At 43.5% G+C, this 24,345-nt stretch overlaps 1 protein-coding gene across 1 annotated transcript; it reads right to left on the bottom strand.

The window, feature by feature from the left end:
- Positions 1–16,404: 16,404 nt before the first annotated feature.
- Positions 16,405–23,864, bottom strand: LOC120060192 (Krueppel-like factor 11). Its single transcript, XM_039009326.1, has 4 exons — positions 23,668–23,864; positions 22,467–22,727; positions 17,384–18,311; positions 16,405–17,172 (listed from the first exon to the last, which is right to left on the bottom strand). Exons 1-4 carry the CDS (start codon positions 23,707–23,709, stop codon positions 16,874–16,876), a joined length of 1,530 nt encoding a protein of 509 aa, XP_038865254.1. The 5' UTR covers positions 23,710–23,864; the 3' UTR covers positions 16,405–16,873.
- Between the last annotated feature and the right edge of the window lie 481 nt (positions 23,865–24,345).

Genomic DNA, 24,345 nt, shown 5'->3' with positions numbered 1-24,345 from the left:
ATTTATATATACAACAGAAAGAATGTTAGCTGTTATCCTGTTTATCTCACTCTTAACAACTTATTAGTTAGTAGTTATTGTATTTCTGACTGCTATTCTTTCTTTTGGAACATGAAATCGCTATCAGTTAGCATGTGGAACATTCAGGGCCTGAACTCATCAACCTTTGGACTGAAGAGTTTAGCACTGGAGTTCAACAAAAATCTTAAAGATGTTGACGTCAGGAGGAGGAGACATGGTGTAAGGCTGACATTGTCACTCACTGTCCCACAGGCTACAGAGAGGTAATTGTGCCATCACAGAAACACAGCTCTGTCAATAGAGGCAGAGACTCTGGAGGATCGATCATTTGGTACAAATCCGAACTACAAAATCTAATTGATCCCCTCAAAATTGGTAAATATCACATTTGGTTAAAACTGAAAAAAGAACTTGTACTGACAGAAAAAGATGTGTTCCTTTGCGCAATATATATCCCCCCTTCAAAATCCCCATATTACATTTACATTTACATTTAAGTCATTTAGCAGACGCTCTTATCCAGAGCGACTTACAAGTTGGTGCATTCACCTTATGATATCCAGTGGAACAACCACTTTACAATAGTGCATCTAACTCTTTTAAGGGGGGGGGGGTTAGAAGGATTACTTTATCCTATCCTAGGTATTCCTTAAAGAGGTGGTGTTTCAGGTGTTTCCGGAAGGTGGTGATTGACTCCGCTGACCTGGCGTCGTGGGGGAGTTTGTTCCACCATTGGGGTGCCAGAGCAGCGAACAGTTTTGACTGGGCTGAGCGGGAGCTGTACTTCCTCAGAGTTAGGGAGGCGAGCAGGCCAGAGGTGGATGAACGCAGTGCCCTTGTTTGGGTGTAGGGCCTGATCAGAGCCTGAAGGTACGGAGGTGCCGTTCCCCTCACAGCTCCGTAGGCAAGCACCATGGTCTTGTGTTACTATTACTCAGAGGAGATCTTCCCCACCCTTGAGGAAGAGACGTGCCATTTCCAGGCCCAGGGAAATGTGCTCATCTGTGGGGACACAAATGCGCGCACAGGAACAGTACCTGATCTAACGACCACACGAGGGGACAACTTTATTACAGGCCATACTGTTTCTAACTGCCTTAATCTCCCCCATAGAAACAACAGTGACAGCACCGTCAACAAAAACGGAAAGGATCTGTTGCAGCTCTGTAGAAGCCTGGGTCTGTACTTTGTCAATGGTAGGTTACGGGGGACTCTTTGGGGAGATTCACCTACTGCTCACCTCTTGGCCACAGTACAGTAGACTATATGATCACAGACATTGACCCTTTCTCTTTCAGCTCATTCACTGTCAAGCCACTAACACCTCTGTCTGATCACAGCCAAATTACATTGTTCCTCAAAAGAACAGACATGGAAACAACCACACATTCACAGCCCAGTAAGCTGTACAACATCAGAAATTCATACAGATGGGCCCAAAACAGCACAGAAGAATACCAGAAAGCAACCTGTAACCAAAATATCCAAACACTCTTAGATAACTTTCTGGATACCACATTCACTCACAGTAAAGAAGGCATCAATCTATCAGTACAAAACATCAACTATATATTCAGGCAAACGGCAAAAGAAGCACAATTGAAATTGATAAAAAACAAAACAAAAAAGATCACAGATGACAACTGGTTTGATGCAGATTGTAAAATTATAAGGAAAAAAATTAGAACACTATCCAATCAAAAGCATAGAGACCCAAATAATGGTGAATTACACCTTCATTACTGTGAGACTTTAAAACTTTATAAACGTACACTCAGAACCAAAAAAGCACAGTACAAAAGCAAGCAACTGACACTAATTGAGGAGTCCATAAACACAAACAACTTCTGGCAAAATTGGAAAAAACGGGAAAAAAATCTAAACAAGAGGATTTAGCGATACAAAATGGTGACATATGGACAACCCATTTTAAAACACTCTACAACACCGTTCAAATTGACACAAACGCAGAACAACGCCAAATTCATGAGAAGTTGAATGGATTAGAAAAAGCTATAAAGGACAATCAAAATCCATTGGACTCCCCAATTACTGACCAGGAGCTCGATAAGAAACTTCAGGCTCTCAAATTGAAAAAAGCATGCGGACCTGATGGCATCCTAAATGAGATGCTCAAACTCACTAGTGCAAAATTTCAATTGGCTATATTAAAACTGTTTAATTTGATCCTGAGTGTAGGTTATTTCCCTGACATCTGGAATCAAGGACTCATAACCCCAATCTTTAAAAACTGAGACAAATTTGACCCTAACAATTACAGAGGCATTTGTGTGAACAGTAACCTGGGGAAGGTTTTCTGTAGTATTATAAATGTAAGAGTTCTAAACTTCCTTAATAAGCACAATGTCTTGAGTAAAAGCCAAATTGGATTTATACCAAAACATCGCACAACTGATCATATTTACACCCTACACACCCTGATAGATAAACATGTCCACCAAAATAATACCAAAATATACGCTTGCTTTATCGACTTCCAAAAAGCATTTGATTCTATTTGGCATACAGGACTGTTCTACAAAGTTATTGAAAGTGGTGTAGGGGGTAAAACATATGACATAATTAAATCAATGTATACTGGCAATAAGTGCAGCATTAGAAATGGTAAGAAAAGAACAGAATTCTTTAACCAGGGGCGGGGCCTTTGTCAGGGTTGTAATCTGAGCCCTGCACTCTTCAATATTTACATCAACGAATTGGCCACTATTCTAGAAAAATCCTCAGCCCCTGGTGTTAGTCTCCACAATTCAGAGGTTAAATGCCTACTCTTCGCAGATGACCTATGCCTGCTGTCACCCACAGCACATGGCCTACAGCAGAGCCTGGACCTGCTAGAGCAGTACTGCCAGACCTGGGCCGTGGCAGTAAACCCCAAAAAGACTAAAATAATGATTTTCCAGAGAAGATCCAGATCTCAGGGAATAGAGCAAAGTTCTCAATTGGTACAAAATATATAGAGTACTGCACACACTACAATTAATTAGGTTTAAAAATAAGCTCAACTGGACACCTTAATGAGGCAGTGAATGAACTGAGAGAGAAAGCACGCAGGGCATTCTACGCCATTAAAAAGCAAATTCAAATTGAAATACCTATTAAAATTTGGCCAAAAATAATTGAATATGTCATTGAACCAATTGCACTCTATGGCAGCGAGGTGTGGGGTCCACTTGCAAAACAAGATTTCATCAAATGGGACAAACACCCCATTGAAACCCTGCATGCAGAGTTCTGTAAGATTATCCTACATGTCCAAAGGAAAACTACAAACAATGCATGCAGGGCAGAATTAGGCCAATATCCACTAATAATAAAAACTCAAAAAAGAGCAATTAAGTTTTGGAAACATCTAAAATACAGTGACCCCCTCTCATATCACTACCAAGCCCTGCAATGCCAAGAGCTGAGCAAAGAAAAGAGTCCCCTCGTCCTGGGGCTGAGTTCACAAACCTGTTCTACTAACACACTGAAGCCTCAGGACCAGAACATCCAATCAATCAGGATAAACCAAATTAGAACACAGTCAAAACAAAACTATATTGCTTATTGGGAAACACAAGCACAAACACAAAGCAAAATGCAGTGCTATCTGGCCCTAAATCGACAGTACACTGTGGCTAAATATTTGACCATGGTTACTGATCAAAACCTTAGAAAAACCTTGACAAAGTACAGGCTCAGTGAGCACAGCCTTGCCATTGAGAAGGGTAGACACAGGAAAACCTGGCTCCTTGTAGAGGAAAGGCTGTGCAACCACTGCACAATAGCAGAACCTGAGACGGAGCTGCATTTCCTGACAAAATGTCAAAAATATAAAACACTTAGAGAGTGTCATTTCCCCAAATTTGAAACCCTTATTCAAGGTTTCAAAGACCTCTCTGATGAAAGTAGGCTACCCGTCCTGTTGGGGGAGGACGCAGAGAGCTGTGGGTTGGCAGCGCACTACATTGCTGCCTGCCATAAGTTGAGGGACAGTGTCTGACAAACCAATCAACCTGCACATGTACTCTACTGTATGTTTATTGTTATTGTTGAATGTATGGTTATTTTGACCCTTGGTTATTGTTGTTACTGTTGTCCCGTTGACAATTTTGATTCTCATTTTTATTTTTATATTGTAAATATCCAAAATAAGCTTTGGCAATATGTACATTGTTACGTCATGCCAATAAAGCAAATTGAATTGAATTGAGAGAGATACACAGAGAGAGAGAGCGGTACACAGAGAGGTACACAGAGAAAGAGAGATACACACAGAGAGAGATACACAGAGAGAGAGATACACACAGAGAGATACAGAGAGAGAGGGAGAGATACAGAGAGAGTTTCTGTTAGTTTTTATTGTTTTATTTTTTTAATTGCCACAACCAGAATAGAAAGAGGAGTGGGAGGCCCCGGTGCACAACTGAGCAAGAGGACAAGTACATTAGAGTGTCTAGTTTGAGAAACAGACGCCTCACAAGTCCTCAACTGGCAGCTTCATTAAATAATACCTGAAAAACACCAGTCTCAACGTCAACAGTGAAGAGGCGACTCCGGAATGCTGGCCTTCTAGGCAGAGTTCCTCTGTCCAGTGTCTGTGTTCTTTTGCCCACCTTAATCTTTTATTTTTATTGGCCAGTCTGACATATGGCTTTTTCTTTGCAACTCTGCCTAGAAGGCCAGCCTCCTGGAGTTGCAAACTTTTGAACGGCAGTGTATATCAGTACCAGTCAAAAGTTTGGACACACCTACTCATTCGAGGGTTTTTTCTTAATTTTTGTACTATTTTCTACATCGTAGTAAAGACATCAAAACTATGAAATAACACATATGGAATCATGTAGTAACCAAAAAAAGTGTAGCCACCCTTTTCCTTGATGACACTCTTGGCATTCTCTCAACCAGCTTCATGGGGTAGTCGCCTGGAATTCATTTCAATTAACAGGTGTGCCTTGTTAAAAGTTAATTTGTGGAATTTCTTTCCTTCTTAATGCGTTTGAACCAATCAGTTGTGTTGTGACAAGTTAGGGGGGTATACAGAAGATAGCCCTATTTGGTAAAAGACTAAGTCCATATTGTCACGTTCCTGACCTGTTTTCTGTTAGTTTTTGTATGTGTTAGTTGGTCAGGACGTGAGTTTGGGTGGGCAGTCTATGTTTTCTGTTTCTATGTTGGTTAATGGGTACCTAATATGGTTCTCAATTAGAGGCAGGTGGTTTTCATCTCCTCTGATTGAGAATCATATTAAGGTAGGTGGTGTCACATTGTTTGTTTGTGGGTGGTTGTCTTCCGTGTCTGTGTTTGTTTGCACCATACGGGACTGTTTCGTTCGTTCATCGTTTTATGTAGTCATTTTTCCAGTTCGTGCGTTCTTCGTGTTATATGTAAGTTCGTATGTTCAGGTTTGTCTACATTCGTTTTGTTATTTTGTAAGTATTCAAGTGAAGTTCGTGTTTTTCGTCTACACTTAAATAAATTCATTATGTCTAAATACAACGCTGCAGTTTGGTTCAATCCCTGCTCCTCCTCTTCGGATGAAGAGGAGGAGGAACGCCGTTACAGAACCACCCACCGATCCAGAACCAAGCAGCGTGAGTTCGAGCAGTGGACATGGGAGGACGTGTTAAATGGAAAAGGTTGCTACACATGGGAGGAGATCCGAGCTGGAAGAGATCGCCTTCCATGGGAACAGCTGGAGGCGATTAGGAGAGCGGAGGCAACGGGAGAGAGAGACCGGATTTATGAAGGTACGCCGCTAGCACGGAAGCCCGTGAAGAAACCCCAAAAATTTCTTGGGGGGGGGCTAAGAGGTAGTGGGCCAAGGGCAGGTAGGAGACCTGCGCCCACTTCCCAGGCTAACCGTGGAGAGCGGGAGTACGGGCAGACGCCGTGTTACGCAGTAGAGCGCACGGTGTCTCCTGTACGTGTGCATAGCCCGGTGCGGGTTATTCCACCTCCCCGCACTGGTAGGGCTAGATTGGGCATTGAGCCAGGTGCCATGATGCCGGCTCAACGCGTCTGGTCTCCAGTGCGTCTCCTCGGGCCGGCATACATGGCACCAGCCTTACGCATGGTGTCCCCGGTTCGCCTACATAGCCCGGTGCGGGTTATTCCACCTCCCCGCACTGGTCGGGCGACGGGGAGCATTCAACCAGGTGAGGTTGGGCAGGCTCAATGCTCAAGGGAGCCAGTACGCTTGCACGGTCCGGTATTTCCGGCGCTACCTCCCCGCCCCAGCCCAGTACCACCAGTGCCTACACCACGCACCAGGCTTCCAGTGCGTTTTCAGAGCCCTGTTCCTCCTCCACGCACTCTTCCTATGGTGCGTGTCTCCAGCCCAGTGCCTCCAGTTCCGGCACCACGCACTAAACCACCTGTGCGTCTCCAGAGCCCTGTACACACTGTTCCTTCTCCCCGTACTCGTCCTGATGTGCGTGCCCTCAGCCCGGTGCCACCAGTGCCGGTACCACGCACCAGGCAAATAGTACGCTTTGAGAGTCCAGTGTGCCCTGTCCCTGCTCCCCGCACTAGCATGAAGGTGCGTGTCCTTAGCCCGGTGCCTCCAGTTCCGGCACCACGCACCAGGCCTACAGTGCGCCTCATCCGGCCAGAGCCATCCGTCTCCCTAGCGTCATCTGAGCCATCCGTCTCCCCAGCGCCATCTGAGCCATCCGTCTCCCCAGTGCCATCTGAGCCATCCGTCTGCCCAGTGCCGTCTGAGCCATCCGTCTGCCCAGTGCCGTCTGAGCCATCCGTCTGCCCAGTGCCGTCTGAGCCATCCGTCTGTCCCGAGCCATTAGAGCCGCCCGTCTGTCCCGAGCCGTCAGAGCCGTTAGTCAGTCAGGAGCCGCTAGAGCCATTCGTCAGTCAGGATCTGCCAGAGCCGCCAACCAGACAGGATCTGCCAGAGCCGCCAACCAGACAGGATCTGCCAGAGCCGCCAACCAGACAGGATCTGCCAGAGCCGCCAACCAGACAGGATCTGCCAGAGCCGCCAACCAGACAGGATCTGCCAGAGCCGCCAACCAGACAGGATCTGCCAGAGCCGTCAGCGAGCCATGAGCGTCCAGAGCCGTCAGCCAGCCATGAGCGTCCAGAGCCGTCAGCCAGCCATGAGCGTCCAGAGCCGTCAGCCAGCCATGAGCGTCCAGAGCCGTCAGCTAGTCATGAGCGTCCAGAGCTGCCATGTATCCAGAACTGCCACTCAGTCCAGAGCTGTCTCTCTGTCCGGAGCTGCCCTTCAGTCCGGAGTTGCCCCTCTATCCTGAGCTACCTCTCTATCCTGAGCTACCTCTCTATCTTGAGCTACCTCTCTATCCTGACCTACCTCTCTGTCCTGACCTACCTCTCTGTCCTGAGCTACCTTGTCCCGGAGCTGTCCCTTATTTTTGTGTTGCCTCTTATATTAGGTGGGTGGAATAGGAGGGTGGTCATTCTGAGGGGGAGAAGTAAGCTGGGATTGACTATGGTGGGGTGGGGACCTCGCCCAGAGCCTGAGCCACCACCGTGGTCAGATGCCCACCCTGACCCTCCCCTAGACTTTGTGCTGGTGCGCCCGGAGTTCGCACCTTAAGGGGGGGGTTATGTCACGTTCCTGACCTGTTTTCTGTTAGTTTTTGTATGTGTTAGTTGGTCAGGACGTGAGTTTGGGTGGGCAGTCTATGTTTTCTGTTTCTATGTTGGTTAATGGGTACCTAATATGGTTCTCAATTAGAGGCAGGTGGTTTTCATCTCCTCTGATTGAGAATCATATTAAGGTAGGTGGTGTCACATTGTTTGTTTGTGGGTGGTTGTCTTCCGTGTCTGTGTTTGTTTGCACCATACGGGACTGTTTCGTTCGTTCATCGTTTTATGTAGTCATTTTTCCTGTTCGTGCGTTCTTCGTGTTATATGTAAGTTCGTATGTTCAGGTTTGTCTACATTCGTTTTGTTATTTTGTAAGTATTCAAGTGAAGTTCGTGTTTTTCGTCTACACTTAAATAAATTCATTATGTCTAAATACAACGCTGCAGTTTGGTTCAATCCCTGCTCCTCCTCTTCGGATGAAGAGGAGGAGGAACGCCGTTACACATATTATGGCAAGAACAGCTCAAATAAGCAAAGAGAAATGACAGTCCATCAAAACTATAAGATATGAAGGTCAGTCAATGCGGAAAATTTCAAGAACTGTGCAGTCGAAAAACTATCAAGCGCTATGATGAAACGGGCTCTCATGAGGACCGCTACAGGAAAGGAAGACCCAGAGTTACCTCTGCTGCAGAGGATAAATTCATTAGAGTTACCTGCACCTCAGATTGCAGCCCAGATAAATGCTTCACAGAGTTCAAGTAACAGACACATCTCAACATCAACTGTTCAGAGTAGACTGTGTGAATCAGGCCTTCATGGTCGAATTGCTGGAAAGAAACCACTACTAAAGGACACCAATAATAAGAAGAGACTTGCTTGGGCCAAGAAATACGAGCAATGGACGTTAGAATGGTGGAAATGTGTCCTTTGGTCTGATGAGTCCAAATTTGAGATTTTTGGTTCCAACCGCCGTTTCTTTGTGAGACTTAGAGTAGGTGAACGGATGATCTCCACATGTATCGTTCCCACCGTGAAGCATGGAGGAGGAGGTGTGATGGTGTGGGGGTGCTTTGCTGGTTACACTGTCGGTGATTCATTGAAAATTCAAGGCACACTTAACCAGCATGGCTACCACAGCATTCTGCAGTGATACACCATCCCATCTGGTTTACGCTTAGTGGGACTATCATTGTTTTTCAACAGGACAATGACCCAACACACCTCCAGGCTGTGTAGGGGCTATTTGAAGGAGAGTGGTGGAGTGCTGCATCAGATGACCTGGCCTCCACAATCACCCAACCTCAACCCAATTGAGATGATTTGGGATGAGTTGGACCGCAGTGTAAAGGAAAAGCAGCCAACAAGTGCTCAGCATATGTGGGAACTCCTTCAAGACTGTTGGAAAAGCATTCCAGTTGAAGCTGGTTGAGAGAATGCCAAGAGTGTGCAAAGCTGTCATCAAAGCAAAGGGTGGCTACTTTGAAGAATCGCAAATGTCAAATATATTTTGATTTGTTTAACACTTTTTTGGTTACTACTTAATTCCATGTGTGTTATTTCATAGTTTTGATGTTTTCACTATTATTCTACAATGTAGAAAATGAAAAATAAAGAAAAACCATTGAATGAGTAGGTGTGTCCATACTTTTGACTGATACTGTATATATAGATAGATAGAAATAGTGACATGACGAATAAATATAGTGTATAACAAATAAAAATAAAGAGTAAAAGTAACATGGCTATATACAGGAAGTACCAGTACAGAGTCAATGTGCAAGGTAATTGAGGTAGCTATGTACATATAGGTAGGGGTAAAGTGACTAGGCAACAGGATAACTGGAAGCAGGTAGCCATTTGATTAGCTATTTCGCTGTATTGTTTAGCAGTCTTATGGCTTGGGGCTGTTCAGGGTCCTGTTGATTCTAGACTTGGTGCGTTAGTACCGCTTGTCATACGGTAGCAAAGAGAACTGTCTATGACTTGGGTGGCTGGAGTCCTTTACAATTTTTTGGGGCCTTCCTCTGACACCACCTGATATAAAGGTCTTGGATGGTAGTGATGTACTGGGCCGTACTCACCTCCCTCTGTAGCGCCTTGGGGTCGGGTGCCTTGCAGTTGCCGTACCAAGTGGTGATATAGCCAGTCAAGATGCTCTCAATGGTGCAGCTGTATAACTTTTTGAGGATCTTATGGTGAAGTCAGTGAAGACACTTGTCAGCTAGTCAGCAAATGCTCTTAGTACGTGTCCTGGTATTCCGTCTTGCTCCGCGGCCTTGCAAATGTTAACCTGTTTAAAGGTCTTACTCGCATTGGCTACGTAGACATTATGTACAGGAGACATTTGTACAAAAAAGTTACAATCAGCGTAAAAACCCCACACAAAATAACATAATTGGTTAGGAGGCCGTAAGACAGCTGCTATCCATCTTCCCATGTAGATCTCAGAGCTGTTCAGCAGTTCAACCTATTCTATTTCAGTAATACACAAACCAGTTCAACCTATTCTATTTCAGTAATACACAAACCAGTTCAACCTATTCTATTTCAGTAATACACAAACCAGTTCAACCTATTCTATTTCAGTAATACACAAACCAGTTCAACCTATTCTATTTCAGTAATACACAAACCAGTTCAACCTATTCTATTTCAGTAGTACACAAACCAGTTCAACCTATTCTATTTCAGTAATACACAAACCAGTTCAACCTATTCTATTTCAGTAATACACAAACCAGTTCAACCTATTCTATTTCAGTAATACACAAACCAGTTCAACCTATTCTATTTCAGTAATACACAAACCAGTTCAACCTATTCTATTTCAGTAATACACAAACCAGTTCAACCTATTCTATTTCAGTAATACACAAACCAATTCAACCTATTCTATTTCAGTAATTGTCACACCCTGACCTTAGAGATCCTTTTTATGTCTCTATTTGGTTTGGTCAGGGTGTGATTTGGGGTGGGTATTCTATGTTCTATTATTTGTATTTCTATGTTTTGGCCAGGTAGGGTTCTCAATCAGGGACAGCTGTCTATCGTTGGTAGGTAGCCCTTTTTCCCACCTGTCTTTGTGGGAGGTTGTCTTTGTTTGTTGGCACTATAGCCTTTAGCTTCATGGTTGTTTTGGATGGTTTATTGTTTTTGTCGGCGTCATATGAAATAAAGGAATATGTACGCCCACCACGCTGCACCTTGGTCCTCTTCATTCAACGGCCGTGACAGTAATACACAAACCAGTTCAACCTATTCTATTTCAGTAATACACAAACCAGTTCAACCTATTCTATTTCAGTAATACACAAACCAGTTCAACCTATTCTATTTCAGTAATACACAAACCAGTTCAACCTATTCTATTTCAGTAATACACAAACCAATTCAACCTATTCTATTTCAGTAATACACAAACCAGTTCAACCTATTCTATTTCAGTAATACACAAACCAATTCAACCTATTCTATTTCAGTAATACACAAACCAGTTCAACCTATTCTATTTCAGTAATACACAAACCAATTCAACCTATTCTATTTCAGTAATACACAAACCAGTTCAACCTATTCTATTTCAGTAATACACAAACCAGTTCAACCTATTCTATTTCAGTAATACACAAACCAGTTCAACCTATTCTATTTCAGTAATACACAAACCAGTTCAACCTATTCTATTTTAGTAATACACAAACCAGTTCAACCTATTCTATTTCAGTAATACACAAACCAGTTCAACCTATTCTATTTCAGTAATACACAAACCAGTTCAACCTATTCTATTTCAGTAATACACAAACCAATTCAACCTATTCTATTTCAGTAATACACAAACCAGTTCAACCTATTCTATTTCAGTAATACACAAACCAGTTCAACCTATTCTATTTCAGTAATACACAAACCAATTCAACCTATTCTATTTCAGTAATACACAAACCAGTTCAACCTATTCTATTTCAGTAATACACAAACCAATTCAACCTATTCTATTTCAGTAATACACAAACCAGTTCAACCTATTCTATTTCAGTAATACACAAACCAATTCAACCTATTCTATTTCAGTAATACACAAACCAATTCAACCTATTCTATTTCAGTAATACCCAAACCAATTCAACCTATTCTATTTCAGTAATACACAAACCAGTTCAACCTATTCTATTTCAGTAATACACAAACCAATTCAAACTATTCTATTTCAGTAATTCACAAACCGCAATGCAAGATCACTAGCAAATGTATAGCCACAACAGTGTCAACAGTATAAACCAGGGGTGGCCAACCAATGCAGGTTTTTGCTCCAGACCTGCTCCAACACACAATAGGCCTGGGCTAAATACAGCAAAAACTTATAACAACCCAGTGTTTATCTTTGTGATTGTAATAGACAAGTCTGATTCTATCATATGAACCCATTGTTGATCAACCAACACAACTGATTTTCCATTTAGATAATACTGTAGCAGCAAACAGGTCACACTTGGTCAGTATGTGTCTGCCATCTGCTGGTAAAACTGCATCTGATTAACATATTTCTTCACGATGTCACATCACAGATTCATAGTTCATACCCACATCAAATCAAGTAGTCTATTATTATATTATCTTCACCCTTAGAATTAGTTGAAACGGCAATTGATAACCAATGCTATACTTTAACTTTACAATGAAATGGTTAAAAACACATGGGTCATTATTAGACTGTATCGAATTCCATATAGTTCTATTGACTTTGATAAGCCAACACACACAGCAAGGTAGGCTATTCTTTCTCTCACCCAGGACAGGTGGATGTTTTGAGTAGATTATCTGATAGATTTACTCGTTGTATATTGACCCACTTGTGAAGTGGAGTGTGTGTTCATAACATGGAGTGAGAGCGAAAGTGGGTAATGCCTCATACCAAACGAATTCCCAGGGCTGCCAAATTCCACCATTCTGTCCATGTGTGTGAGTGTTTATGTGTGTGTTTTGGGTTTTTGATAAGCTTTGGATAAACAGTATTTTGATAAACAGTCTATGGATATAATATTGTGTTGCTGAACAAATGTATAGACATAAATTATTTACGAATCCACCACCATTGCCTTACCTTATAGTGTTCTTTGTATAATTGTGTCGACCATGTTGGATGAATCCAAATGAAAGAAACCAGCAACATAACTCATAGTTTATCATTTTACCATGTCATTTTTTTGTACAACCAAGCAGCATAATCAATGTAAATGTTAATACACCAGTTTCCACTTCTTACGTCTTTAAAAAGGTAGACCTACATGATGATAAACAATGTCTACTGATCTAGCTATGCATTACGCCAATAAATAATCGGCAGGAGATTTTTTGTAGGTAAAATACCAAATCTTTATCGATCCCAATAACAAATTAATAACAAATTAATGCCAAATCAGGATAAATGCATCTTTCTAGAGCTCCGACTTTCCGACCTGAACATCACCGATGTCCTGATTTGACCTCATTTTTTTCAGAGTTCCCAGTTATCTTGAAAGCACAGAAATAATCAACAAGCATGGCATAGCACAATTATACAAAGACCACAGCTTGTGAACAAAGTTATCTTCACAATCATTTAAAAGTGTCTTTGCCGTCGCTGTCTGCTGAAGAGAGTCTAGAAAAGTTCAATGGAATTTTGGAGATGGTTCCTCAATGCGGGAAAAAGTGAAAAGCTCCCGAGTGGCGCAGCGATCTAAAGGCACTGCATCTTAGTGCTAGAGGCGTCACTACAGACCCTGGTTTGATTCCAGGCTGTATCACAACCGGCTGTGATTAGGAGTCCCGTAAGACGTTGCACAATTGGCCCAGGGTCGTCTGGGTTAGGGTTTGGCCGGTGTAGGCCGTCATTGTAAATAAGAATTTGGTCTTAACTGACTCGCCTAGTTAAATAAGTCGCTCTGGATAAGAGCGTCTGCTAAATGACTTAAATGTAAATGTTAAATAAAAATTCAATCGGATGTTGGAGTTGCTACCAAATGGGGAGGACAACAGTCCATGTGGATGGCTGGACTATCTGTGTGCATAGGAGTTGTTCTCCTCTGTTTTTGAGCAATATGTTTATCTTAGGCTGACTGTCATTTCATATAAATCTGATTTAAAAAACTAATATTTCACTGTGTAAATTCATTGGGTAGGCCTACAGGCTATTCACTGTAGTATTATTCCTAATAATTACTCTTTAGCTCTTGGAGTCCCAGGAAAAAACTAGACTTACTGGACATTTATTTCAAGCATTTTATTTACTACTTGATTTCAATACATAACATTTAAAAAGAGAAGTCCTATCAACACACCTACCCACTAACACATTTTGTTTTTGTAAATGGCAAGTTAAATGGTCAAAGAATGTCCAAATATTACACCAAATATTTGCCTGCTGAATGTTAAATGCAGAAACCAAAGGAAAACCTATTTACATTTCGCTGATTCTATTTAAAAATATTTCTTAAACGGAAGCAAACGGAACGAAACGGGGAGGGACCTACCTGAATTTGTCCAATAGAAACTCTTGTTTTGCTCTGTTTGCTTCTTTTGGTTATAAATGGTAAACGGTTTCCGTAATGAATACGCCCCTGGGTGGGAATTTGAAGAGAGAGCGCGCACGCACGGTGGTGTGATCAAAATACACCATATGAGTAGTCCGATAATGTACCCTTCTGGACCTTGTATAAAACAGTTGAGAATAGACCCATAAGTGATCGAAATGGTTGCATAATCAGGCCTAGGCTGTATGCTACTCCTTGTATATAGCTCCATTCTTGTGTATGTTACCATTTTATTGTAATTATTATTTTAAAAACTGCATCGTTGGGAATGGCTCATAATCAAGGTTAAGTCTACACCAGTTGTATTCGGCGCATGTGACAAATTCAATTTAATTTGATTTTATGCAGTTATTTGGACATGAAGCATTCAAAACGGTACGTTTGAGCGGTCTTGCTCTTTCTTCATTATAATCAGAGGGCTAATATCAATCTGTACTATGCATGCCGGTCTATTTTGGCTAAAAGTAAAGGAGAGACTGACTGCATCACTTCTTGTTTTTAGAAGAAGCATAATGTGTTGAATATTCCAAATAGTTTACATAGTACATTTACACACAGCACTGACACACACACTTAACCCCACCAAATGAGTGACGTTTAAAAGGTATGTAGTTCTGTCCTTAAGCTGTTCTTGTCTATTAATGTTCCGTATTATGTCATGTATCGTGTATTGTTTGTACCCCAGGAAGAGTAGCTGCTGCAATCACCCCAGTTAATGGGGATCCCAAAAATATATATTTCTAATTAGCCTACATCCCTACAGTTTACAGCTATAGCCAATAATTGTATATTCACTTGATAACAATACTACATTCCTCATTGTACTGTGTTGTTGTAGCCTAGGTAGAATTGTTATTTTCTTATAATGTAGGCCTAATCAATAGCGGAGCTTTGCGTGACCGACTGCTACCGACTGCTAGAGCTCAGCCTGGAGGAACGCACAGATCGGACATTTCATCATATTTTTTTTCTTGCCCTTTGACAGGTGAATATATTTATAGCCCCAATATTTAGTTAATGAGGATCCTAATATCTAGCTTATTATTTCGCTTACTCGGCTACACAACTCCAGCCTCTCTCTTTCCAGCTATTCCCTTGCGTAGTAGGCTACCGACGCAAGCCTCTGCTTTTCCTGTTTTCATGAAATTCCAGGAAAAACTGTAGTCTACAAAAACTACAGGAGATTTAGATCAGCATCATCTAACTATGAAAATAAGTTACAGTGCAGCTTTTGTCCACAAGGTGGCACTTGTGAAGTCAGATAATGTTTCTTATGTCCACAAGGTGTCACTGTCAGAGAAAGTATGAGATACTATGAACCCCTTCAACCCATAGAGGCAGTATTGTGTAAGTCGATCCGTAAGGCAAAGGGGCGGGTATTCAGGGACCCAGTCTATTGGTCGCACCTCCCGACAGTTCAGTTTTCTCACAATCTGATTGGAGGACGGTTGTTACCGGGTATGGAACCGCAGTGGCGGTAAGAGGGTTTCCACTAGTTACCACAGTCACAAAGTCAACATTTGCGATTAAAATACGTTTTTGGATGTTAATTTAAGGTTAGGCATACGGTTATCAGTGTGGTTAGGGTTAGAATCAAATTTTAAGAAGATACATTCTGAAAATAGGCGGGGTTTAGCCATAACTATGACTTTGTGGCTATAGAACCTATGTAATGGCCAGACAAAATAGTTACTTGACGGATGTGTGTTTATGTAATACTGAATTTCTAACCTACAAGGATGACTACTGGTTACACCTTTACTAGGCTTATTTAATAATCTGTATTATTAAAGCAATCCAGAGACAGTTATCAATTGACACAAGTAATAATGTAATACTACTTCATAACTATACTTGTGATGTTTCTTACCTGTATCACAGGACATAAACCAGTTGGCCAGGCTTATAAGTACAGAGGCAAGGATATGCGTGCCTATACGTCCCGCTGCCTCATAGCATAGTTTGGATTAGAGCTGCTGAATGGGACAAAAAGTTCTTTGGCCTGCACATTCCACTAAACCAACAGGATGTGGTCCAGTCCAGAGCAGTGATCGGTCAGCATATTGAACAGGAAGTGTTTCAGCTGACTGACTCACATAGGATGTGGCAAGACACCACTCTATTCCTCTACCATATAACTGGGGGAGTGACTGGAAAGGAATGCTGACTAACTAGAGGGCTGTTCTGATTTTTTTTTAAAGGACTATCTTAGGTCAAAGGGAGATTTGCTAAAAACACACCAGTTAATAATATGTCTTTATTACAAATGTGTATTAAATAATATGAAAAGTCAGTAAATAATTATCACAGTATAGATTACTATCCACGTAGATTGTTTTACACAATTAAGTCATTTTCCCAAATTAACAAATGTAGTTTGAAATACGATACAACACAATACATTCACATAGATATTATGTACAAATATACATACAAAGAAGACAGGTGAAATGTATAAGACAAACTTCATTACAAAGGCTTTGGCAAAAGAGTGCATACATACAATTGTGTAAAATATCTGAAAAGTAAAAAAAACAATTCCTTTTGCAAAACCAAAATGTACAAATGAGCAGTAGAAGAAAAAATGTGTCTTCAGACATTCTCCATGAGTTAAATGGCAGCCTTGTGTGCTTGGCTGCCCCCCCTATCCATGTCATGGTTTGGGGGTTTTGGGTAAGAAGTCACTAGTGGGTAGTGTTGGGCAGAGTCTAGTTTAAGGCAGGTACCAGCATACTGAGGGAGAGGGAGGCAGGGTTTGACGGCAGCGGCTTGGGAGAGGACATTTTGTTGGGGCTGCGCACCTCGGCCTGCCAGGAGGGGGTCTTCTTGGTGGTCATGTGACGGCGGGCATGTTTGGTCAGGTGGTCGCTGCGCATAAAGCGTCGTTCGCACACGGGACACACAAACTTCTTCTCGCCCGTGTGGGTCCGCCGGTGACGCGAGAGCTCGTCGGAGCGCGCAAACTTCTTGTCGCAGCCCTCCCAACTGCAACTGAAGGGCTTCTCACCTGAGAGAGAAAATGAGAAAGAGAGTGAGTAAATGAGCAAGTCACTTACTCACTCACACCAACAAACCCCAACACGCTTGGAGTCAAATAAATTACCTTATAATCTTAATTTTAAATCGTGATACACAATCAAGATCCTAAAATGTTATCCTATAAATGTCAAGTTCTTTCTCACTTCCACTCATCCATGAGAAGCACTGTGAACTCTTACCTGTGTGTGTTCGGAGGTGTGCCTTGAGGTGGGAGCTCTTGAAGTAAGTCTTCCTGCAGCCGGGGAAGTTGCACACATAGTTCCTCCGGCGGGAGAAGTCCATCTTGGTGGCGCTGCAGGGTCCGGCAGGCACGTAGACCGGGGCGGGGGCCAGAGGTAGCAGCTTGGTGTGGCCCAGGGTCATGACAGTCTGTGGGGAGCAGTGGGGTGCCTGAGACATGTGGGACTGGGGGAGAACCAGCATCACCGTGCCCTGGGGCATAGCCTGGCCCATGAGGAAGGGCTGCTGGAGGGCCCCTAGAGGGCCAGACTGGGGCAGGATGGATGTGGGGGTCCTGGATGTCTGCATCGGGCCCTGGATGAACGCTGAGATCATCCCTGATTGGCTGCTCACCGGGAACATCTGGCAGATGATTGGAGGAATGGAGGTGTGGGGCGGGGAGAGGCGTGTGGGCAGGCTGTTTTGTGATTGGGCGTTAGCGGGAGGAGGGGACGGGCTCTCCTTACAGTGGATAGCCTTTGGCTCTTCCTTCTCAGTCTTGACTGGCTGTTCCCTACAGGAAGAGATGAGGGCGAGGTTGGGTGTGAAGGGAGGTTTGCTGCTCTGTTCAGTCTTTACTGTGTGCTGTTGATGGACCACCAGCTCTGAGATCCTCTGTTGCTCGGTGGGGGGTGCTGGAATTTGCTCGCAGGGCTGTGTGTCTGCGGTGTGGCGGATAACGCTGGTTACCATGGCTCGGCAGGGTGCCGGTGGTGGAGTCTTTCCAGTGGTTGGGGACTCAGCAATGGAGGCCATGGGCGGACGTGGGACCCCACAGACCCTTACAGAAAGGCTGGAGCTGGGCCGGCTCAGAGGAGAGGTGCTTGTGTGGATGGCAGCGCTGGTGGAGGTTTCAGCAAAGCTTGGGCTGTGAGGAGGTGTCATACACTGGAAACCACAGAGAAAAAGGCAAGACAGAATGAGTGTATGTGCACCATACTAAGAAGCTTTTTCAAACAGAAAAACTTGGGACACTAAAGTCCATGGAGAATAAGAGCACCTCCCCCCAGCTGCCCACTGCACTGAGGCTAGGAAACACTGTCACCACCGATATATCTACGATAATCTAGAATTTAAATAAGCATTTCTCTACGGCTGGCCACGCTTTCCACCTGACTACCCCAATCCCAGCCAACAGCTCTGCACCCCCCACAGCAACTGGTCCAAGCCCCCCCACTTCTCCGTCACCCAAATCCAGACAGCTGATGTCCTGAAAGAGCTGCAGAATCTGGATCCCTACAAATCAGCTGGGCTAGACCATTTGGACCCTCTTCCGAAAATTATCCGCTGCCATTTCGCAACCCCTATTACTAGTCTGTTCAACCTCTCTTTCGTATCATCTGAGATTCCTAAAGATTGGAAAGAGGCCACGGTCATCCCCCTTTTCAAAGGGGGAGACACTCGAGATCCAAACTGTTACAGACCTATATCCATCCTGCCCTGCCTTTCTAAAGTCTTCGAAAGCCAAGTGAACAAACAGATCACCGACCATCTCGAATCCCACAGTACCTTCTCCGCTATGCAAACTGGCTTCCGAGCTGGTCACGGGTGCACCTCAGCCACACTCAAGGTCCTAAACCATATCATAATGCCCATCGATAAAAAAAACAGTACTGTGCAGCCGTCTTCATCGACCTGGCCAAGGCTTTCGACTCCGTCAATCAACGTACTCTAATGATTGCCTCGCCTGGTTCACCAACTACTTCTCAGAGAGTTCAGCGTGTCAAATTGGAGGGCCTGTTGTCCGGACCTCTGGCAGTCTCTATGGGGGTGCCACAGGGTTAAATTCTCAGGCCGACTCTTTTCTCTGTATATATCAATGATGTTGCTCTTTCTTTGATCCACCTCTACGCAGACAACACCATTCTGTATACATCTGGCCCTTCTTTGGACACTGTGTGAACAAACCTCCAAATGAGCTTCAATATCATACAACACTCCTTCCGTGGCCCCCAACTGCTTTTAAATGCTAGTAAAACTAAATGCATGCTCTTCAACTGATCGCTGCCCGCACCCGCCTGCCCGCCAAGCATCACTACTCTGGACGGTTCTGACTTAGAATATGTGGACAACTATAAATACCTAGGAGTCTGGCTAGACTGTAAACTCTCCTTCCAGACTAATATTAAGCATCTCCAATCCAAAATTAAACCTAGAATCGGCTTCCTATTTCACAACAAAGCCTCCGTCACTCATGCTGCCAAACATACCCTCATAAAACTGACCTTCCTACCAATCCTTGACTTCGGCAATGTCATTTACAAAATAGCCTCCAACACTCTACTCAGCATATTAGATGCAGTCTTATCACAGTGCCATCTGTTTTGTCACCAAAGCCCCATATACTACCCACCATTGCGACCTGTATGCTCTCGTTGCCTGGTCCTCGCTACATATTCGTCGCCAAACCCACCGGCTCCAGGTCATCTATAAGTCGTGGCTAGGTAAAGCGCTGCATTATCTAAGCCCACTGGTCACCATAGCAACACCCACCCATAGCACGCGCTCCAGCAGGTAAAGATGAGTCGGAAGTTTACATACACCTTAGCCAAATACATTTAAACTCAGTTTTTCACAATTCCTGACATTTAATCCTAGTAAAAATTCCCTGTCTTAGGTCAGTTAGGATCACCACTTTATTTTAAGAATGTGAACCCCTATAAGCTATAGGATTGAGGTCAGGGCTTTGTGATGGCCACTTCAATACCTTGACTTTGTTGTCCTTAAGCCATTTTGCCACAACTTTGGAAGTATGCTTGGGGTCATTGTTCATTTGGAAGACCCATTTGCGACCAAGCTTTAACTTCCTGACTGATGTCTTGAGATGTTGCTTCAATATATCCACATTATTTCCCCTTTCATGATGCCATCTATTTTGTGAAGTGCACCAGTCCCTCCTGCAGCAAAGCACCCCCACAACATGATGCTGCCACCCCCGTGCTTCGCGGTTGGGATGGTGTTCTTCGACTTGCAAGCCTCCCCCTTTTCCTCCAAACATAACGATGGTCATTATGGCCAAGCAGTTCTATTTTTGTTTCATCAGACCATCATCCTTTGCTGTTGTTCTGGGATTGATTTGCACTTTTCGCACCAAAGTACGTTTATCTCTAGGAGACGGAACGTGTCTCCTTCCTGAGCGGTATGCCGGCTGCGTGGTCCCATGGTGTTTATACTTGCGTACTATTGTTTGTACAGATGAACATGGTACCTTCAGGCGTTTGGAAATTGCTCCCAAGGATGAACCAGACTTGTGGAGGTCTACACTGTTGGCTGAGTTCTTGGCTGATTTCTTTTTATTTTCCCATGATGTCAAGCATTGAGGCACTGAGTTTGAAGGTAGGCCTTGAAATACATACACAGGTACACCTCCAATTGACTCAAATGATGTCAATTAGCCTAACAGAAGCTTCTAAAGCCATGACATCATTTTCTGGAATTTTCCAAGCAGTTTAAAGGCACAGTCAATTTAGCATATGTAAACTTCTGACCCACTGGAATTGTTATACAGTAAATTATAATTGAAATAATCTGTCTGTAAACAGTTGGAAACATTACTTGTGTTATGCACAAAGTAGATGTCCTAACTGACTTGCCAAAACTATAGTTTGTTAACAAGAAATTAGTGGAGTGGTTGAAAAACGAGTTTTAATGACTTCAACCTAAGTGTATGTAAACTTCCGAATTCAACTGTATATTTCACTGGTCACCCCCAAAGCCAACACCTCCTTTGGCCGCCTTTCCTTACAGTTCTCTGCTGCCAATGACTGGAATGAGTTGCAAAAAAGAAAATCACTGAAGTTGGAGATATATCTCCCTCACTAACTTCAAGCATCTGCTGTCAGAGCAGCTTACCGATCGCTGCAGCTGTACACAGTCCATCTGTAAATAGCCCATCCAACCAACTACCTACCTCATCTCCAGATTTGTTTTTTTCTGCTCTTTCGCACACCAGTATTTCTACTTGCACATCCTCATATGCACATCTATCACTCCAGTGTTAATTGCTAAATTGTAATTACTTTGCCACTATGGCCTATTTATTGCCTTACCTCCTTACTTCATTTGCACACACTGTATACACATTTTCTAGCGTGTTATTGACTGTATGTTTGTTTATCCCATGTGTAACTCTGTGTTGTTGTTTTTGTCGCACTGCTTTGCTTTATCTTGGCCAGGTCGCAGTTGTAAATGAGAACTTGTTCTCAACTGGCCTACCTGGTTAAATAAAAGGTGAAATAAATAAGTAGAACAAAGAACCACTGGGGTGTTCTAGTACAGCCACTGGGGTGTTCTAGTACAGCCACTGGGGTGTTCTAGTACAGCCACTGGGGTGTTCTAGTACAGCCACTGGGGTGTTCTAGTACAGCCACTGGGGTGTTCTAGTACAGCCACTGGGGTGTTCTAGTACAGCCACTGGGGTGTTCTAGTACAGCCACTGGGGTGTTCTAGTACAGCCACTGGGGTGTTCTAGTACAGCCACTGGGGTGTTCTAGTACAGCCACTGGGGTGTTCTAGTACAGCCACTGGGGTGTTCTAGTACAGCCACTGGGGTGTTCTAGTACAGCCACTGGGGTGTTCTAGTACAGCCACTGGGGTGTTCTAGTACAGCCACTGGGGTGTTCTAGTACAGAAGTCCTAGGTTGGGTGTGTTCTGTTTCAAATTGGAGGTTTAATGTTGCTGTTAGGAGAGATACGTGACCACAGTAGGCACACTACACTAATGACTAGTTCGAGCTGGGTGGCTGTAAAACAGTGATTTTTACAACCAGCAGCTGAGAGAGATGAGCACTGGGTGAAGTTGAAACAGCCCATCAGGCACTATCTCATTATCTCTTTCCTGATACCTGTGCAGCAACCTCCCTAACCCCTCCAACCCCTATAAGCCATGCAAAGTTTTTAGCAAACACACCAACCTGAGATAAAGACACTGTCTCAACGCTGGTTTACACAGTAAGCCAAAGCTAGGACTCACAGATGTTTATGTGTGATGGTTGTTTTGGGATGTGTGGTGTTTATGGTTGTCCATAGAGAATACACTCTTACCAGGGAGGAGAGCGAGACAAAGTCCTTGGGGGGCTCCGGCGGGTCCGGAGGCAAGAGGGAGTCACAGGAGTCCGAGGCGGGGGTAAGGGGTCTGGGTTTGCAGGGGTTGGGGCGGTGTTGGCCCCAAGAGCTCATGCAGACCAGAGCCTCTGCAGCCTCCAGGTCTGTGTACTCCAGACTGCAGCCTGGGGACGACTGCTCACTGTAGTGCCTCTTCCTCTTCAGATAGGAGCCACAATAGTCCATCACCATCCCATTCACCTGGAGGAAAGAAAGTTTTTCTGATGATGATATAATAGAAGACTGGTGAGTCACCATAGGGACAAATCACAACGATAACTGGGAAGTGAGACCCAATCAAAACCATACAGCTAGATGTATTCATTTGCATACCAAGGGAAGCATCCAAATGACCTCAAATAATTGTCTGAAATGTTTCTATTCTTACCAGTCACTAGCTTAATGTCAAGTGCCAGTTGCTGCGAGGTTGTCACAGTGTGGCCGTTAGAGTGCTGAAGGAGAAGGATTTTGAGATTACATCCCATCTGCCCTAAGGCTATGAGCCAAGTAACCTCCCGTTGCCAAATATAGACCAACTAGTGATGTATCCCTACCACTAGCCACGTGAGACCGAAACCCGCATGCACAGGGGATGTTACCCAGTGTGAACGCTGCATCAGGAAGTGCTTTGTCTACAATGACACCATCAGTGATCGTATGGCCACTCCCAACATCAAATAATGTGACCAGTTTCACATAGTGAAAGAGTAGCCCGCCTAGGCAAAACAATACCACTCTACTGGGCTACCTGGTTATCATAGGGTGACGTTGGGTAACATTAACACCGGTCAATAAAACAAATGCTACATTATTGCACAATTCTGTCAACTGGGCACTGTTGAATTAAAGATATTGGACCAACAGTAAATCATTGCTTATTCATTGGATAATATGATTGATGGTATAAATGTAAATAAGTCTCAATTAATCTTTTTTCTCAATAATTTTGAACTAACATGACTCAATTACCAACTGATTAATATTGTAACGTAAAAAGTCAAAAGTGAAACTAATAAACTAGTGACAAACAAATACAGTATCCTATTGACCCATTATTCGAATGCTGAACGTTAGTCATATGAAATAACACGCATGTTGACTTGAAATAATAATATTCATTAAAAAAAATATATATTCTTACCCCATACGAGACTTCAATTTCTGAACATTTTTGTGACGGCATTGTTTAGGTATATTTGAATTAAGTTTAGCGTCAACCGGATATGGAACAAAAGAAGCGGTGCCACTCCGCCCGATCAGTAGAGACTGGCTGTTCAATTCGTTTTCACTACGTCCTCTCTCAGCTGTGTAAAACATCAGGATAAAAAAAGGAAAACAAAATTCACAACACACAGGCGGGTGGCAACATGCCACCAATGAAAAACAAATGTGTGTGAGACCTAAGCCAATAGCAGGTGAGACGACGCGTGATCAGTGCATGGTGGCCGGACGATTGGAGGAAATAGGGTGCGTGGCTGTTGGTGGGCGTGCAAAGGGGTCATCGGTGTCAGAAAGAACCCGATGAACTGCAAGTCTGAAAACTAGGTGAAAGGTCTTATGCCGCGTTCATTACAACTGGGAGCTCGGAACTCGGAAATCTCTGACTTCAATGCGTTTAAAACAACTGGGAACTCGGAAAAAAAAACTAGCTTCGACTGGGATTAATCGATTTGAACGGTCAGAATTTCAGAATTCCAACTCGGGACTCTTTCTAGAGCTCCGAATTTCCGACCTGAATATCACTGACGTCATGATTTAACCTCGTATTTTTCCGAGTTCCCAGATGTTTTGAACGCGGAACTAGTGCTGAATGAGGGGA

This window comes from Salvelinus namaycush, chromosome 15 (genome assembly GCF_016432855.1).
Source record: "Salvelinus namaycush isolate Seneca chromosome 15, SaNama_1.0, whole genome shotgun sequence".
NCBI lineage: Eukaryota > Metazoa > Chordata > Actinopteri > Salmoniformes > Salmonidae > Salvelinus > Salvelinus namaycush.
This window is presented reverse-complemented; position numbering and strand designations above follow the sequence as displayed.